At 40.5% G+C, this 19,047-nt stretch overlaps 2 protein-coding genes across 5 annotated transcripts in view; both read right to left on the reverse strand.

Moving 5' to 3' along the window:
- Window positions 1-7,385, reverse strand: part of LOC108918167 (MICOS complex subunit mic25a-like) — a 55,975-nt gene extending 48,590 nt beyond the window's left edge. The window contains exons 1-5 of one of the 3 annotated variants that reach the window (XM_018725220.2): window positions 7,334-7,385; window positions 7,121-7,228; window positions 6,120-6,210; window positions 4,805-4,856; window positions 3,744-3,888 (exon numbers count right to left, since the gene is read on the reverse strand). In XM_018725220.2, coding sequence (XP_018580736.2) covers window positions 3,744-3,888; window positions 4,805-4,856; window positions 6,120-6,210; window positions 7,121-7,204 — 372 coding nt within the window. In that variant the 5' untranslated portion in view covers window positions 7,205-7,228; window positions 7,334-7,385. The other 2 variants (XM_018725221.2, XM_018725222.2) reach the window with 2 other exon arrangements.
- Window positions 7,386-10,307: 2,922 nt separating this feature from the next.
- On the reverse strand, window positions 10,308-17,587 carry LOC108918211 (transmembrane protein adipocyte-associated 1 homolog). 2 transcript variants are annotated; one of them, XM_018725306.2, is made up of 12 exons: window positions 17,511-17,587; window positions 17,193-17,423; window positions 16,470-16,710; window positions 14,828-14,960; window positions 14,506-14,592; window positions 13,163-13,235; window positions 12,857-12,936; window positions 12,612-12,722; window positions 12,454-12,514; window positions 12,008-12,110; window positions 11,641-11,721; window positions 10,308-11,396 (listed from the first exon to the last, which is right to left on the reverse strand). In XM_018725306.2, exons 3-12 carry the CDS (start codon window positions 16,643-16,645, stop codon window positions 11,162-11,164), a joined length of 1,140 nt encoding a protein of 379 aa, XP_018580822.2. In that variant the 5' UTR covers window positions 16,646-16,710; window positions 17,193-17,423; window positions 17,511-17,587; the 3' UTR covers window positions 10,308-11,161. The 2 variants fall into 2 exon arrangements, with proteins under 2 accessions (XP_018580822.2, XP_018580823.2); XM_018725307.2 differs by lacking the exons at window positions 17,193-17,423; window positions 17,511-17,587 and adding an exon at window positions 17,115-17,183.
- Between the last annotated feature and the right edge of the window lie 1,460 nt (window positions 17,588-19,047).

Genomic DNA, 19,047 nt, shown 5'->3' on the forward strand with positions numbered 1-19,047 from the left:
GCAAGGGTTCTACAGCACAAACAGAGATACAAAACCATGTCTGAGTGTGAGGAGATGGTTCTAATCACAACACTACTTGCTGTTCACTACAAAATATCACTGTCAATGTCTGCTATGCTTTTCTTCAAGATCACTTACCTTAAGCAAAAGAACACTCAACAAGCACCAAATCATGCAACCTTTTAGATTGTGTATATCAGTCACCCAACTTCCCCAGGTGACTGATATACACAATCTATTAGCAACAAGCACTAATACTCTCTGCAATTATGAGATCATCCAATTTAAAGAGCTATACTGCACCTGGTTTGGCTTAAAGAATTTCTGGGGACATCCATTTTATTCTGTATGAGTGGCATTTCTCAAACAGCCTTACAAAGTAAACATTATAATATCTAATGCCACAAGTTACAGAACTCAATCAGCTGGAATTAGGAAAGAGGTTATAAGTATTGTGTCTGATTTTCAAAGCACACTGATGCATCCTATAGCTGTAGCGAGAACACACCTGGGTGTGTATCATCACCTGTGTATAATGGGACAGCTGCACCTCCCACAGAGTCCCCCACCACCACCCCCAGTCCATCTGTTACACTGGCTCACAGGAGAACTGGTGCACCCCCGCATCTCACATGCCACTAACATGTCCTTTTCCTAGGGTGCTAGTGGGAGGTAAAGCCCAAAAAGTTGTGGAGTACATTTCCAAGCATCACCTTCCTCAGGTAGAACTTCCCAAAGTCATCCCAAGAGAAAGAGCAGCAAGGGGTGCAAGAGACAAGCCTGTCTGGAAGTAATGTTTTTCTGGGGGGTGCTTAGTATTCCAGGTATCTCACCCTGGAATTGCAGCGAAGCTGTCAGAATCACTCATATTACCAATTTATTCCTGTTTTGTTTCAGGCGTCAGATCTAGCATGCAGACAGATCTAGGATGATCAGAATAAGTAACTGTCAATGTCAGGTGGAGAAACAGGGGGGCTCAGCACACATTCATTCTGCCTCCTGTCAGCATGCCAGACATTGAGTTTCTCACCTATGTAACCACAGGGTAAATTTCTACCCGACCCCAATCTCATATGCATATTCCATTATGGATAACTGAGGGTAGATCCATGACCTGGATCAGTCAAGGAAAGTGCTGGAGACTAGGCTGTAAAACAGATCCAGCTCACAGCAGAACACAGGTGTGATAAAAACATCCTCTGTGGTTCTAGGAACTTCCTTCATAGTGAGTTAATCCTGCAGGGACCAACAGACATTTTTAACTCAGGTATCGCACAAAACTTTCTTTGGCTTCACGCTATTATTTGGCGTTTATCAATTGTGTTTGATTTTTTTAAAATCACACAGGTCCCTGATGTTTTGGTACATGTTCTGGGGTGGGGGAAGGGGAGGAAAAAAAACTAGTGTTTCTCCCTGAATTTTTCCACAGAATGTCCATAAAACCATGAACAGAAAAACTACTTAGAACACCTCTTGTACAAATTGCAGAAAAGGCAGTATGAATTCTTGAGTTGGCAGAAGACAGGTTGTGTGGTCATGACTGAAGAATTATTTTCAGAGGAGAAAGAAAAAAAAAAAAAAAACTGCCACTGTTGTATGAACAAATTCTCAAGGTAACACTCACTCTCTTCCATTAACCGCTTATCCTGGTCAGGGTTGTGGTGGTTCAAAGCTTGTTCTAGAATCACATGTCATAAGCCTGGGGGGGACACCTCCGAACACAAGTTCATCAAAGAGCAGCCACACATACATACCAATTCACCTAAATTGCATGTCTTTGGAATTTAGGAGGAAACCCCCACAGACCATGAAGAACATCCAATTCCACATCAACTAAGCCGAATCTGAACCTATGCCTGAAAAGCAAGGGTGCTGAGGGTGGTGGTTTCTGGATTTTCTCAGAAATTCATATTATCTGGAGGTGACCATCTAAGCATAGCAGTTCTGAAATGTTGAAGTAATTCCAGTGAAAACACTGCAAAATGTAGCTATTTCTGCATTCAATGGACATTTGAATATAATTAGAATGCACCACATTCAGGAGTGATATGAAATTAAAATTAAAGCACTATAATGCAGTGTCGGAATAAATTCTGCTGTAAATGTTTCCCCTCCACCTTGACACCTCGTGGAGACGACTAGGAGATACAATGCTGAGCATTCAGTTCTGTGGTCTCATTTCTTGCAACACTCCTACTCAGTTACATTTAATACCACTTTGTTCCCCTCTTCAACATGTGATACCACTCAGTTCCTATGGTCAGAGTCCTTTCCACTTTACGCTGCAATTCCATCCTACTGAGCATCCTCACTCAGCTCTACTAAACATACGGTCCAACTCTGTTCTGCTCCTAAACAAGCAAATCCACTCCTGTCTACTCAGAACATACATTTCAAATGTCTTTCCATATCAAGCCCAGGTTTCCTTACATGTAGCACAGATATTGCTTATTTAACAAGCTTTGAGAATCTGTTTTTAAAGAAACAATGAAAAATAAAATTTAAAAAAATTATATATTGTCATCATTATGTATTCTTCAAACCTTGAAGTTAACTGATGATTTTAAGCACACAAGTGTAATTGAACTGAGTGTACAAAACGTGGAAGAGAAGTGTCTGGTGGTGTGACTTGAATGGTGATTAACACCACTGTACACTGTAACACCCCACTGGCAGTGAGGCTACTCCCAGAGGGGTTGAACTGTAATCACCTTTCCACAATGAATCTTGCTGCCTCACAGCACATGCTGCTCACACAGCTCTCCAGCGAATTTCTATTAGTAACAGAGATAAGGGGCTGACATCACATCTCACCAGTCAGGTGTTCAAAAAAGCCCAAGTAAGAAAGACAAGCCAGTATCTAAGTCCTGAGAAAAGGAAATGATGTCCTGGGAGTTGTTACACACCATGGAGTGTAGAAGCAATAAGGGCCGGTATGTGGGCAAAGCGCACAGGGCATTCTATCACTGATTTCCGTTTATTCATTTAATGGACAATTTTCTTCAAAGTGACTTACAATGTTTAGCTAAGGACAATTTTTTTTTACCCATTTATACAGTTATATCATTTTACCGGAGCAATTTAAAGTGAGTACTTGCTCAAGGATACTACAACTACAGGTGAGATTTGAAACTGGAACTGCTGGAATCAAAAGTAACAGCTCTAATGACTATGTTATCAGCTTCCCTAATTTAATAAAATGGGGAAAGTTATTTTCAGCGTGAGATGCTTAAAACTAATTCCACTGCCCAGGAAAACCATAGTAATAATTAAATTCAGTGGGAAAAATAATAAGATGGTGAGAGGATTTACGTACAAGTCACGAATGAGAACGCTGTAGCACCTAAAGCCCACAATAATACAAAAATTCTTAAATCCAAAAAAACTTCTCAGAACAGAAAACATTCATCAGTAGGGACTGTGCCTATGCAACATCTGCTGCAGCTCAGGACAACCCCCAGCTCTTGACATCTACTGAACAATCATTGTTTTGGCAAAATGACTTGGATGCTAACATACACCACAACTTCAGTTAAGCAGTGTCATACACTGAAAGTGCTTATAAGCATTGCCCAGTCCAGCAAGAGCTGTTAAATGCCTGTATGTAGTTGAAAACAAAATCAGTTCTGAGAAAAAGCTTGAGCTAATTCAGCACACTGGCATGTCCTGACCTGCCACGTCAATGACTGTAACCTTTTGTGCTTGTACACTGTACCACCATCCTGGTGCTGCACATGGCTCACCAGCTGCCTGGACTTTTCCGCATCCTCGCGAGCCTGGGCCCTCTCCCGCCGCACAGCCGCACTGAGCTCCTCGCGTCCCGCCTCCCTCTCCTGTCGTGCAATACGTGCCAGCTCTTCCTGCACTAAGGCATGTTCCCTCTCGTACCTGAAACAAACACAGAGGCCACTTTTGTTACACACTTCTTATCAGTGCTGTGGAGTGGGAGTCATGGAGATGAAAGCAATTATTGGGTTACTGGAGCTGGAGTTGGTAAAAAGCTACCGACTCCAACTAAATGTACCGTATATGTCGGCATATAAATCCATCCGGCGTATAAGTCAATTCCCAAAAATTAGAGGTGTAATATAGGCTTAGGCCTATATTCGCCAGATAAGTCAACCCCCGAAATAATGTGCAACTTTTGGGCAGTGCTGTGGAGTCAGAGACAGAAGCAATTACAGTATTACTGGAGTCAGAGTCAAAGGCTTTGTTTACAGACTCCACAGCCCTGCTTCTTCTAGCGAGAAGCATATAGTCTTGCCATATGGGGGGGGGGGGGGAGATCATCACTGAGACACTTCCAGCTCATATGTACATTCATGATCATTTAAACCACTCAAAATCTAAGCACTTTAGTGACAGGTACACATTAATGCTTTCATTTCAGATGAGCCTATGCAGCAAACATATGGCTGCCTGTTCTTAAAATATGGACTGACAATATGGTGTTCTGTACATAAAATATATACTGAAAGCTCCATTACAAATACAGATGTGAAGCAATAAGAGATTCATACATAAGTATAGAAATTATGCACATTTTTAGAAACTTTAAAAGGAGACAATATTCACAATGCAATCCCAGAAATTGACGCAAGATGTCAGCAAAAACAAATTAAACACTATAGTATAAATACCACAAGACTTTGAAAATTGATGAAGATTTTGAATAAAGACATGTCTTTAATACAAGATAAAGAATATTACTTTTTTGCAGGTTTAATATTAGAACAAAACCTTGAAACTATATTCCAGACTTCTCCCAATTAGAGAAGATGACTCCTAAAAGCAAAAAACCCACCTCCTACGTAGCTCCTCCCGCAGTTCAGCAGCAGTTGGACCAGGTTGTGTACCTGCAAAAAAAAAAAAAAAAAAAAAAAAAAGCCCCTTTTTACTCCAAATTTACCTTACTTTTTACCCTCATACTCATAAAACTAACTTACCCATGACTACAAGATTCCCTTAAAACAAAAACATATCCCAAGCTTATAACACATGGAATCATATGACTACATAAAGACCTCAAATTATGAGCATGATCTGGGTAGGTCTGTGTCTGTTGGGTCTGTTTATTAACTCAATTTGTTCATAAATCCAACCAGTAAATCAATCACAAACAAAAGGTTAATAACACCGATGTCCTTTCATTTATTCACAGGTGAGGTGTTGTGAATAAACACTACATAAACCTGTAATGAATTTAAATATTTCCTGTAATACTGATGTTGAGCTCTAACCAAAACATCCTTAAATGTGGTCATTATAATTGTTGTAATGGTTTTTGAATATGTGAAAATTAAGTAGAACACAACTTTGATATAATTCGTTGACAATTTCAAGGTCGCAATTACAAAGGTTCTTATCCTATCTGTGAAAAGCATTGGAAAATACACTACTTGCCAAACAATGTAAACAGCAGCTGACTGTATTGTGCAGAAAACACTGAATAATTCACAGAATGTTAGCGACAACACTGTAGTGGCCACTCTCAGGGATTACGAGTATGCGGGCTATAACAAAAAAACGATAAAGGGGCAGTGTTAAGTGGAGTACAGCTGTACAATAAATTTTTAAAAAATGCTTTAAAAGCCTTAACATTTTTGTTAACTTTGAGCCAACAAAACCAAAGCAAAATTTTTTTTCAAAAATGGGTTGTCGCCACACATTCCTATTTAATACCGAGTGTCGATTGATTTATTCCATAAACAGGCACAATGTTTGTAATTTTCTACCCGATCACCGACTTCCAGAAACACCAACTGGAAACATAACAGAAGGGAGTTCATCTGGCCCCACACTCCTACTCCGTGCGCGTTTTACCGATACATAACATCTGAACGCGCAAATGCAGGTAGCATTTGATCTACAAAAAATTTCTGAAAATACACTAGTAAAGAAAAGAGAATTAGAAAAATTAATAGATGGTAAAATGCTGGCATCTTCAAAAACCCAATTCCAAGGTGGGTAACGTGAAGATCCAGTGTATTTTTCACCTCACTGTTATGCCCAGTTTCCATGTTCTTGTACTGCTGTCACAGGCGGTGATCGACGTGGGATTCGAAGCAGTACAGCGAGATGGATCGGTGCGACAGGTGTAAGAGACAGGGCGGGCATACCGGGGCCTTCTCTGTGGCTCTCCGGAGGAGGGGCTTGAGCACCAGGGGAGCCGGCTTGGTCCCGCATCCTCTGCAGAACATCTTCCGAGAGCTGAAAACGGGTAACTGGATTACGCACCATCCCCGCGCCCACAGCAAACTCAGAAATCATGCGTTAACGTGCCTGGGCGTTCAGCGCTCTGCCTCGTTCTCAATTCCTGAAAGGGCGTCACAGGTAAAAATGATGACTTACTGACTTCATGAGGCACAGCAGGTAGCACCGGTGCCTCGCAGCACCTCTAATAAACCGGACTGCAAGTTAGGTCAGAAAAAGGCATCAGGAAAATAATAATATATAGTCAGTGAGTATAATGTATATAATATAGCGTGTGAGTACAGAGAGAGTGTGTTCCACTGATGTATGGATGAGTGACCCAGTGTAAGTAGTGAATCTAGCAGTGCAAGTCACCTTGGACCAAGGCTTGGTAATAGGGTGTGTGGGCTGATATTGAAATGTATTATATATTTTATCAAGGGTTTCATGCCAAATAATATATGGCATGGAACAGGACAGACACCTGTAACCAAACGCCGTGTTTCAACTTCACTTAAAGCTCGACACCCAGAACCCCAGGTTATTTCATGTAGACACAGAGACAGTCAGTAAAAAAAAAAAAAAAAAAAAAACCCTGTTCAGTTCGAACGGGTCAAAGTCGTTAGTCGTTCCGCGAAACACACGACAGCTGAGAAACTTACTATCAGTAAATTTAACCCATCACCTCTCCGTAAGTGAGGAGCGCCGTGTTTTATTCTCTCTCTGTGAGTCAGTGAGTGTACAACGAGGTAAGTGAAGTCTACGCCTCAGAGTTACGGACCGGATAGAGACGCTCCGCACTCCTACTACTACTGTGTACGCATTTTGGCCGTCTCGCGGCAGCGGGCGGCGCGCGAGGTCAATCAATGTAGCCCGGGATTTCAAGCGCCGCCAGCTCGCGAGCCACGGACAGCACGGCGCTGCTCACCTTCACTCCGTGCAGCACCCTAACCCTGTCATCCTCGTCGAGCCCAAAAGACACCTTCCTCGTTGCACTCTCACCGGCACCCATGCTGGCTTCCGTGCCCGCTCTTGTCTGAAATAAAAAGGTTTATTTAAAGGAAACACGTACGCGGAAACTCTATTAATACATTTTTTTTTTTTTTTTCTCCAAAAAAAAAAACCCACAGTTTCTCCTCACCGAGTCTGACTAACAGAAAGGTCAATTTCTCCTACACGCCAGTGTTCTCATCTGTTATAGGTGCGTTCACAAGTGAAACTCCAATGAGATATTAGGATGTACCGTTGAGGGAACAGGTGGCTGCTGGGATCTGTAGTCCATCCGTGATACGTGATCTTCGGTCCACATTTACAGTGCTGTATTTACAATATTTAGTTGATGCTTTTCACCAAAGCGACATATGTTGTGAGGCGCCTTACAATACTTTCCCTTTGTATACCGCTTGGTACATTCAGTAGTTTTAAACAAGTTTTAATTGAATGTCCTTTGGAAGTTAATAAAAACTTATAAAATAGAAGTTTCCAGGCTGCAGACACCTTAACTGGACAAGCAGAACTTGACAATACATGAATGGAAGTGTCAGTACTTTTTTTTTTTAAATTACAGCTGTTTCTAAAGTTTTTTTTTTACAGAATCTAACCAATTAAAAGTCAGCTTTTATTACTTGTGACATGGCAAAAGCAGCTTTCGAGTTACAAATATATTTCCCGTCCCTGTTGTATTCTTAAAGGCCAGATGTGTAGGATACATCATGTGTACAAAATTCCAAGGACTAGTCTCTCCCTGAAACATATCTACAAACCCCATTAATGCAAAAGCTGGGGCATTTTCCAAAATGCAATAAAATCAAGAATCTGCAATTTGTTAATTCTCTTGAACCTTTCCTTAACTGACAAAAGTACGAAGAAAAGATTTTCAGTGTTTTCACTAACCAACTGAATTGTATTTTGCATATATAAACAAATTTACAATTTGATGCCCTCCACACACTCAAAAAAAGTTGGAACAGAGCCAGATTTACCAGTGTTACATCACCTTTCCTTTTAAAAACACTCTTTCATTGTTTGGGAACTGAAGATACTAATCGTTACAGTTTTGCAAGTGGAATCTTTGCCCATTCTTGCTTGATACAAGACTTCAGCTGCTCGACAGGCCGTGGTCGCCGTTGTCCGATTCTCCTCTTCATGATGCGCCATACATTTTCAATGGGAGATAGATGTGGACTGCTGGCAGGTCAGTCAAGCACATGCACTCTGTGTCTACGAAGCCACGGTGTTCTAGCACGTGTACAATGAGGCCGGAATTGTCCTGCTGAACCATAACCATGGACTTCCTGGGAAAAGGTTTGCCTTGATAGCAGCATATGTCTCTCTAAAATTCCAGTATACGCCTCCGCATCAACAATACCTCCCTTTTCGTCTTTGGCACGGAGAACTCCGCGTCTGTTTTTCCCAAAAACAAGCTGAAACGTGGACTCATCTGACCACAGCACACATTTCCACTGCTTTTCGGTCAATCTGAGATGAGCTTGAGAACTCGGCGGCGTTTCTGCATAGAACTGGTCTATGGCTTTTTCCTTGCGTAATAGAGTTTCAGGTTGCATTTCTGGATGCAGTGACGGACTGTGTTCCGAGACGACAGTTTTCTGAAGTACTCCCGAGCCCATGTGTTTCTCACGCGATGCCGTCCGAGGACTCGAAAGTCGCGCACGTTCGTTTGTGGTTTCTGGCCTTGCCTTTCACGCAGAGATTTCTCTCGATTCCCTGAATTTTTTCACAATATTATGTGCTATAGATGGTGAAAGACCTAAATTCTTTGCAATCTTGTGTTGAGAAACATTCTTTTTGAACTGGCTGACAATTCTCTCACAAAGTTCGGCACGAAGCGGTAAGCCATAACCCATCCTTGCTTACAAGGACTGTGCCTTTGGTGGATGCTCCTTTTATACCCAATCATGATACCCTCATCTGTCACCAGTTAACCTGCTTATTGTGGAATCTTCCAAAATAGTGTTACTTGAATATTCTATAAACTTTTCTTGTGTGTTGCAGGCATCAAATTCTAAATTTGTATTTACAAAACACAATCAAGCTGGTCAGCCAAAACAAAAGTCATTTATTTGTACTTGTCAGATAAATAAGGGTTCAAGAGAATTTATAAATTGCAGATTTTTGTTTTTATTGCATTTTAGAAAATATCCCAACTTTTCCAGGAATGGGGTTTGCAGTAATGCCCAAATTACAACATGTGGGAGTTATGTTTCAAGTCGATGATTCCCTAGTCTTACATTCTTTGGCAAAACAATACAGAACTTTTCCATCCAGCATATCTTCTTATGACCTTTCTAAATCTTTTCACATAACCAAGACCTTTTTATCAGTGACATCTGTGTATCTTTCAAAAAAGAACAATATAGCTGAATACTTTGTTTTGTTTAAAAAGACAAAACTGCAGAATCTTGAAGGCAGAATTCTAGTGTAGCATCACAAAAAAGCCATGCAATGGCATCATATTACAACTTATTACTCAAAGCAGCACTGAAACAATTGGATCAATGTACTGGAATGTTTAACATAAAGCATACACAAACACTCTTCTAATATACTGGGACATTTAAAATAAGTTATATATCAATCAGTGCTGGTTCCTGCAGCAAACTGAGAACAAGTTTGTCCCATAGACTCTGAGCAACCAAAAATCTCCCAATAACATTCTGAACCCATCTTTTTCTCTAGGGATTAAAGGTTAAGAATATCCAGTACAATACAATTCACAGTCTTAGGCATCAGTAAAATGTCCACGTCTCACCACACCAAGCCCTGGTGAAACCCAGGATTTTGAAAGGAAATCTTTAGAAAACACAAAATACAAAAGTAAAACAACTTCCCACAGGTTACATCAGGTCAATGTCTGAACATACTATCACAGCCATCTTCAGTCTGTATTTGCATACAAACATTACGTTCTAATCTGTCCCAAAAAAACAAAAATTATTTTGTAATAATAAAAATATTGTTTCATATAGTAGACGTAAAAAATATTGTTTCGTATAGTAGACTTGAAAAGTTACCTCCAGATAAATTTGTAAAAAATATCAGGCAAATCAAATTAGACTTACAGTAAAGAAGCAATATGCTTGTTTCTATGGTAAATACATCTACATAAAAACAGCCCCAAGTAGGAAAATATTTTAATTTATCATCATTTTATTTTAATTTCAAACAGAAACTACAGAAATATGTTTAAGTTCTCGCTTATAGGTTTTTTTATGTAGAAAGTAGTCTTTTGCTTAATTTCTTGCACTTTTGTGGTTATTGTGTAAGCACGGTTGTTCCATTGATTCTTTCTCCAAAACTGCCTTCCTGCTTGCATAGACATCTCTGGAAAAATAACAAATGATCTATAAAAAAAAAAAAACCTGAATGACTTAAAACAAACAGGTACATAGGTAACACATCACACACAAGAACATCCCTTAAAATAAAGTTTAAAGTGCAGGAAACACCAATAAAGCTCTGGAGCAAGATCTGCACAAGGCTAAGGCAAACCCAATATGAGTCACACAGTTGCTTTGTGAAAGGACAAGAAAGGTGTTAGAAAAAAAGGAAGGCTCACATTGTTAAAACGTTAAAAAGCAGTTAAACTCTGCCTATTTTTTTAAATCACTCATTTAAAAAGGTAAAGAAAGCACAAGAAATTCTATAGGATTCATACCAGGTTGTCCAATTACATAATGAAGCCAACTTCATGGCAAACAGGAACTCCATACATATGTCTAAACCAGGTAAGGTTAATTCAGATACTGAATTCTGCATGGCTTTCTTAAAATGTTCAAGAGAATAATACTACTTGTTGTTTTATGGTGACTGTGGGCCTGTAGTGGAGAACTGCTCCTTAGGTCCCATTTGAAACAGAGAGGTCCTGGATGAGCCAAAAAAAAAAAAATCCTGTCCATTTACACACGTTCATTATTCTCAGTGCTCTGAAAGATCCCCCATCTTGCTATATCTAAGAGTTGATGGCCCTCCAGCGGTCGCTGTCAATACTGTTGATGCTGCCCCCTGCGAAGTGCCCAGATGCCATGCTGTCCAGGAATCCAGCAGAGCCGTCGATCTGTGTGCTGGAATAGAAGTCTTGCTGCAGCTCTTTATTGCTGACCCCACATGCAGGGGGCAAGTGCACATCAGATTCCTCCGGCTCATCAATCTGGGACTTGTAGGAGAACAGGATCTTGGGCTCTGAACTGGGATTGGAAGTGCCAACATTAGTGACTGACCAAAGTAGTTGTATCTGTCTGTAATTGCAATCTTACTTATTTTTGGTTGGGGGGGGGGGGGAGTCATTTTCTAAGCAAAAGAAGAGGTTTTAATTATCTTAAAAAAAGGAACAAGAATGTCCAATTTCACAGAGAGGAAAAGAAGAAGATAGAGGGACAGAAAGGAGGGGTGACAGACTGAACACCCCATCTGACTTCATTTGCTACATACCCAAAGAAGCCCTTCAGGAATGTGACATAGATGAGTGGCGCAAACACGGAGAAGTACAGGAATGTGGTCACATCAACACAGCTGTTAAACCAAGTAATTGAACAAAGCCTTCAGATATTTTGCCCTTTTCACTGATGTGACCAACAATAAAAAGCATCCAAATTGACAGAACTTCTGCATGTCATTTAATCCAAAAAAAAAAAAAATGTCTTTTTCACAAATAACTTTACATATCTACCATCTTGGTCTAACCAGCAATAAAGTGTGTTAAAAAGAGATTTTTAAATTTATACAGCAGAATTTCAACATCAGAATTCAGAACTTTTACAAAAAAAAAAAAAAAAAAAAAAAAAAAAAAGACACGAACCAGAGTCCTTCGATGATTCCTGCACACAACAAGGCACTGCCAATGCCCTGCACCAGGTTGAGCAGGGACAAAATTGTAGCATATATATAAAAGCTCTTCCTGGCTGCAGAAAGAACATTATATTATAAACCCAAAAAGTCAAGAAAGCTATATGCTGTAATGGAAAATTAATGGACCAAAATTAAACGGAAAAGCAACACTTTCAAAAACATATAAATTGAAGCATAGCCACAGAGCTCATTAACATTCAGCCTACATAAGTATTACATTATTACATCAACATTTACATATTTAGCAGATGCTTTTCTCCAAACTCCATATTAAAATTCATACATTCACCCACAGCTCAGAACTAAGAAGCTGTGAGGCACCAGTCCTATCCACTGTACCACCCATCTTATTTAGCATAAGCTTATTAGTATAGTTTGATTAGCATTTTCACTTACATGGTAGAGATATCCTCTCTCTTATACGTGTCTTAGGAAGGATAACTATTAATGAATAAGTCTGTAATAAAGAAAAAAATATATATATTTTTACAGATTTAATGTTTAAGGAGCAGTGTTCTTGATAAGAGCTCAACTGCAAATCTCATGCCACATACCAAGAAGAAGAAGCAGGAGCTTGCCAGCCAGAAGTGGCGCCCTCCATGACCATAGATGTTAAAGTCTTCTGCTGAAAGGTGCTCATCCGGGTAAAGAATCTCTAGAGTTCCCTAGAGGGATGGCGAAACAGAACGCCAATCAGTCCTTTACCCTCTTTAGACAGGAAAGCATTTTAATTAATGCTTCACTTCTACAGAGCAGACAGACTGCTGAAATGACCGCCAACTCCGAGGAAATCCCTAACCTGTGTGACTGAGTATCCCAGAGACAGCACTGTAGTGATTGCTAAAACACGCTTGATACTTGACTTGCTCTCAAGGTGGCCTAAAAGAAGGGGGGAGGGGGGGGGGGATTAAGAATAAGAAAATAGGGTTTGCAACTGAAAAATGAAACACTGTAACAAGGCACAAAGGCCATACAAATACACTTTCTGCAATGTGCTACTACTCTGATGATTTCGGTATTATGTGGTCAAAGTATAAAAAGAGACTAAATGACACATGCCAACTGTTCATCACGTGCGCACTATGTACATTGGTGGCAGACATACCAAACACCAATCCTAATATAATGACACTGAGTTCAATGGCCAGCAGGAAGAATCGAGTGATCTCCCACAGCACCTGAAGGGAAAACATTAAAGTTCAGTAAAAGACTGTACAGAAAACATAATGTTATCTAGAATTTCTGCCCAAGGCAGTGGTGCCTAATAAGAGTTGTATAGCTTAGGGCAATTCTTTGCAGCAAAAGATTACAACAAGTGTATGAATGCACATGGGGGCTGGGGGATGACTGAAAATCCTGCAGGGTCCACAGTTTCAGAACGAACCTTATTTCCGTAATTTTTGACGGTATTTATACAGTTCATCCTTGCATCCCGTTATCCAAGAACAAACTGCATTACCACAGATACAGGGGTTCCTGTCGCAAGAGCTAGTTTTCAATGACCAAAAACATATTTAAGGAATTTCAATAGTTCATGCACAAGACACTCAAAGCACAAAAGGAAGTTCCAAATGCATACAACATTGACATACAACGCATGCGACTTACAACAAGCCTGACGGCCATCCCATTAACCTTATTAAAATGTTATTTTGAGTCTTGATGTTTGGTGGGGGCAACTGCTAGCGTAGTGGTTAGGGCTGCTGGCTGTGGATCCAAAGGTTCCCACCTCTAGTTGTAGTACCCTTGATCAAGGTACTTACCCTAAAATTGCCCAACCCTATAAATGGGTAAATAATTGTAGGTGGCTTACAGTGTAAGTCACTTTGGAGAAAGGCGTTAGCTAAATGAATAAAAGTAAACGTATAGTCGTAATGTCTAAAGACACCCGCTCCGATCTGCTGTACTACAACATCAGTTCGTTGTGCTGCCACAAGTCACCGATATCTGTTTTTGTTTGGGTCTCAGTCACTCTTTTCAATGTCTACTGGCGACGTGTTTTGCTTACAAAACTTCTCAATTATAATTCTCTTTAAGTTACTTTTTATTTCAAATGGCTAGGAAGAGATATAATGAATGTTTTGCTGACGATGGAAAGAAAAAGCAGAAGACAAACCTGTAAGTGAAAGTGAAAATAATGGGGCAGCATGAAAACATAACTAATGTTTTTTTTATAATATTATCCTATATCAGTATTAATTTAACATGAATGTGTCAAATTGGTGAAAAAAAGAGCCTTTTTATACAACAGCATGTTAATTGCTTTTATATCCTAAAGGTTTATATAATAAATTAAGAGGATTTGTGATTTATGACACAGTGAACTTATAACAAGGTCATCAGAACAGAACCATGTCATAAATTGAGGACCACTTGTACCTTTTACTTGGCTTAGAAGAAAACAAAGTGAACAGAAACATTTAAGGATCTGCACACAGTTTCTCTTACCTTGTCAATAACAGTGGCGGCACTAGAGGCACTGACAGTCATAGAGACCACAGCACGAGTGATTCCTACAGCTGCTACTACAAACACCTGTAAAACAAGTAGAAGATATACATTAAATAAAATCTGCTCGGAAAAGCAAGGACTGAGAACGATCAGTCAAACATGCAGCGTCCACAAAATTGATATCCTGAAACAGCGCTGGTGTAGGCAAGAATTGAAAATCAGTTCCCTTATAGGAAAGCAAAGATATTGTATACAGGAATAACAACATGAAATCTTAGAAAGCCAGTCATTCAAAATGCCTTTCACGTGCTGTGCTCACCAGTATATAAAAGGTGATGAAGATGGGGCTCGGGGTGCTGCGGATCTTAGCTCGGGCTGACGGTAGCTTCCACATTAGGAACATGCAGAAAGCCACATTGGGCACAAGCAGCAATAAATCCCAGAATCGCACTCTGCGTGCACAAACAGCAGGATTTAAATATCGGAAGTTATCAGGGACCATGCTTTGTGACTGATGTCTACCGGTAACAGGATTAACATACCTTCATTTGGCTGATACTCTTTGCAGGAAAAAAATATTATGTGCAAAAATACCATAGAAGCAGTTGCATTTAGAATAGCGGTACAAAGCCATGAACATAACTAACAATATAGTAATACAATGGGAAAGTTGCAATAATGAACAACATGTACCACAACCCCAATGCAAATAATTAACGATTAAATACGCACTGGCAGCTGTACACTGGAGGCAATCAGAAAATTCTGAGAACAGTTACTTAATTCTAGAAATTTCTTCCAAGTGACACTTTCACTTCAAGCCATTTAAAAGTCAAGGTTGTCGTGCAAAGGTCCACTGGAAAAATATAGCAAATTTCTTAAGTTCCTAACTACAACGATTAAAAATAATTACAATTTCAGAAGAGAGCTAGTTTCAACGATATTTATTTGCATTACATTTACAATCATCCGTTCTGCAGAAGCTTTTCTCCAAAGGTAGAGAAAAGAATTACTGAATACTATTTAGCTGACACTTTTCTCCACAAAAAAAAAAAAAAACAAAAAAAAACAACAATACTAAATTACAATATACTAAGCTCCCTGCAATCACTCCCCTCTTTATACAACTGAGAAACTTAACAGACACATACAAAGAGCAACTGTGAGTTACTAATTGACCTGAAACACATGTTTGGACTGTGGGAGGAAACTGGAAAACCGACAGGAAATCCATTTCGATATAGGCAGAACATGCAAATTGTGTGTGGAGTTCGCATGTTCTCCCAGTGTCTGCGTGGGTTTCCTCCGGGTGCTCCGGTTTCCACCCACAGTCCCAGGACATGCTGTTCGGGTTCCCCCATAGTGTGTGAGTAACAGAGAGAGAGAGTGTGTTCCACTGATGCATGGATGAGTGACGCAGTGTAAGTAGTGTATCTAGCAGTGAGAAAGTCTTTTGGTGCTCTGGTTTCCTCCCACAGTCCAAAGACATGCTGTTCAGGATCCCCCATAGTGTGTGAGTGACAGAGAGTGTGTTCCACTGATGTATGGATGAGTGACCCAGTGTAAGTAGTGTATCTAGCAGTGAGAAAGTCTTTCGGTGCTCTGGTTTCCTCCCACACTCCAAAGACATGCTATTCAGGTTCACCAATAATGTGTGAGTGACAGAGAGAGTGTGTTCCACTGATGCACGGATGAGTGACCCAGTTTAAGTAGTGTATCTAGCAGCATAAGTCACCTTGGTGAATAAGGTGTGGGCTGATAACACCACATGGAGCTCATTGGAAGTTGCTTTGCAGAAAAGAGTCTGCTAAGTAAATAAATGCGAATGTAAAACTGATCAGAGATTGAGCCGGATTCAAACACGCGTCTCAAAATGCACAATCCGGGAGCTATGAGGAATTAGCGCTACCTGCTCCACCACGGTGCCGTATTTAAAACCGCAACGTAGCAGCAGCGATTACCTGGAGGTGCTTATGTCCTCATAGAGGATCTGCAGACACACATGCGGCCTGGTGATATTCTTCTCGGGTCGCGGCGGCCAGGTGGGCATCACGGAGGCGTTGTCCGGTACGGCAGGGGCAGTGCTGCCATTGAAGCCCAGCTCCAAAGCGGACACGGTGGTGACGGTAGCCAGCATGGCGTTATCAGAGCGCTGCTCGACGACGGGGCGTATGCAGCCACGGCCGTCGCAGCGCGAAGCTCCTAAAATTAAAGCGCACACACAAAGGGCTTGAACGGTGGAGGTTATCAGAAAAGAGGTGGTGTCCTGTCACTGAAGGTCGTCGATCCGATCCCCTGCTGCAGTAAACCTGAGCAAGGTATTTATCCCCAGCTGAGACAGTAAGGATACACATTAATTGCAGGGTCAATCATTACAAAGTTCATCATCTAGCAAAGCCGGCAGTGGCTTAAAAAAAAAAAAAAAAAAACTTAGAGGTGTTGTGTTCTGTTCTCCCAATGGTGTCTGGATTGCTTGTACTTTTTTCTAGTTTAGCACAACGACCAAACAATGTGAATAAATATTATATAAAGCAGCATTTTCATTTCAGAATGAATCCACAACAAATTATCATGCCAAAGCTTAGTTAAAGTTTAGTGAACCTAACTCGTAGGCAGAGAGAGAGAGTGGAATCATCATGCGTGCGGCAGCGACCGATGCGATGGATGAATGAGCGACTCCTTACAAGTTACAGGTGCGGACAAAGCGCGGCGCAGCAGCAGGCAGTTCGGTGCCTCGTGCCGGAACTCGCGGCGCCCGCCGTCGTCGTGTCTGCGGTCGTGTCGCTTGAACCGGCGTCGTGTCCCGTGTGGACCGTGACTCCGAGTCCGCGGCGCTGGGGGGGGTGGTTGTTGTAACCTGCCCTCGCCTCGACTTTCCAACTTCTCAGCCACAAACTCCAGCCGTTCCACGTAAACTGAAAGTAACAGCCAATGTCAGAGAAATTCCGGAAGGACAACTAACATTTAAAAAAAAAGTTCAATTACAATCCATTGATGCTTACAGTAGAGGGGAGGGAAGTTGAACCGAATTCACTCGACTCCACTCTACCATCATCAAAAATAAAAGTCACCTGACAACTTCCGCTTGCTGACTCCGCCCCCTCTGAGCTTGCCGGGAAGCCTTTCTCCGCGGTCCCATGATTTATGAAAAACCCTAACCTCTTATATTGTTCGGAAATTAATATTTTAATCGAAATCATAGTTATGTCTGCTTATTTTTCTTTTTATGTGTTAAAAAAAGAAGGAATTTTTAGTCTAAACCTAATAACACTACTGTATCCCGGAAGTAATTATCATTACAGTCTCGATGTATTGTGGGACCTGTAGTATTTAAATTCTAACCAAACTGTAAAAATACTACTCTGCAGTCACAACCCGAGAGATGGCCATTTGGGTTTTTAATAATTTCACTTTAAAAAGGTTTCATTTAACCCCACCCTCGAGTTTGCTTTACAAGACATTTCTTTGCATTTACAAGAATCGAATTTGTATTTCGCGCGCCTACCGACACCACAGTAGCGCAAGAGCAGCGCCACTATGTGGCTTTATTTGCAGTTATTTTTTGGTACATTTGGTACAGCATTAACTTAAGTCTTAAGTGCTCAGTTTCTATTACCCCTGGGCTGGCCTCCCCTCCACCCTCTTTTATATTGTGGCCGCTGTCTGGACTATGCAAACGATGCTCTCTTGTTCTTGTGAATTAATTTTTTAAATTTAAATTAATTTAAATTTACATTTTGTGTTTACTGTTCTGCTTTTACTTTAAGGTTGAATTAATACATAAACACTAACTAATCAAGTATCGGATTGTACCGCTGTTCTCGGGCTCATGAATGCCGAAGCGTGACTGGAAACTGAACCGTAAATTATTCGGACGCTTTAATTTGCATATTTCGAAGGTTCTATCGCTCTCTTGATTATTGAATAAATCCTTGTTTAATAAGCGTTTGCGGACACTTGTTTGTTGGTTAGGGCTGTTTTTTATATGCAATGTGAGGACGGTGTTAGGTTGCTTGTTTAGTTTTAGCTAGTTGTGGTTTGCTAACCGTAACCTAAACCCTTAGAGCATGCGCTAGTAACGGGTTGATCGCCAGCGCTCTGTTCCACCGGCCGCCTTTGACCCACAGGACTTAACAGATTTTATTTTTCACGTATGCTGCAAAGACTAGTGAAAGTCGTAAGGATTATGTCACTTCTAATGATTGTTTGCTGAGCGTTTTACTACCTTTAGATCCAAAGGTCGCATATTCGAATCCCACCCGCAGCTATTTAGTACCCTTGAGCAAGGTATTTACCCTAAAATTGCTCAAGTAAAATTACCCAGCTGTATAGGGTAAATAATTGTAGGGAATTTAACACTGTAAATGACTTTGGAGAAATGTCAGCTAAATGAATAAATAAATTCAAGCATTTCTGGATTGCCTTTTTTCTTGCTAATTTGTATCTGGTTTTATTTAAAGTAATAATTTAACTTTCTTAATTTTCTGAGATCCTGTAAATAACTTGCTAAGGCAGTTCACCAGGTTTAAAGGCAAATTT

Source organism: Scleropages formosus, chromosome 22 (assembly GCF_900964775.1).
Source record: "Scleropages formosus chromosome 22, fSclFor1.1, whole genome shotgun sequence".
Lineage (NCBI taxonomy): Eukaryota > Metazoa > Chordata > Actinopteri > Osteoglossiformes > Osteoglossidae > Scleropages > Scleropages formosus.

What these genes read in the sequence shown, in the direction of transcription:
- LOC108918211 (XM_018725306.2), bottom strand. Translation starts at nt 16,645, where the DNA reads ATGCTGGCTACCGTCACCACCGTGTCCGCTTTGGAGCTGGGCTTCAAT. An exon ending in TATATTAGGATTGGTGTTTG is followed by an intron (nt 12,937 to 13,162) that starts GTATGTCTGCCA and finishes CCCTTCTTTTAG; the next exon opens with GCCACCTTGAGAGCAAGTCA. An exon ending in GCTCCTGCTTCTTCTTCTTG is followed by an intron (nt 12,515 to 12,611) that starts GTATGTGGCATG and finishes TCTTTATTACAG; the next exon opens with ACTTATTCATTAATAGTTAT.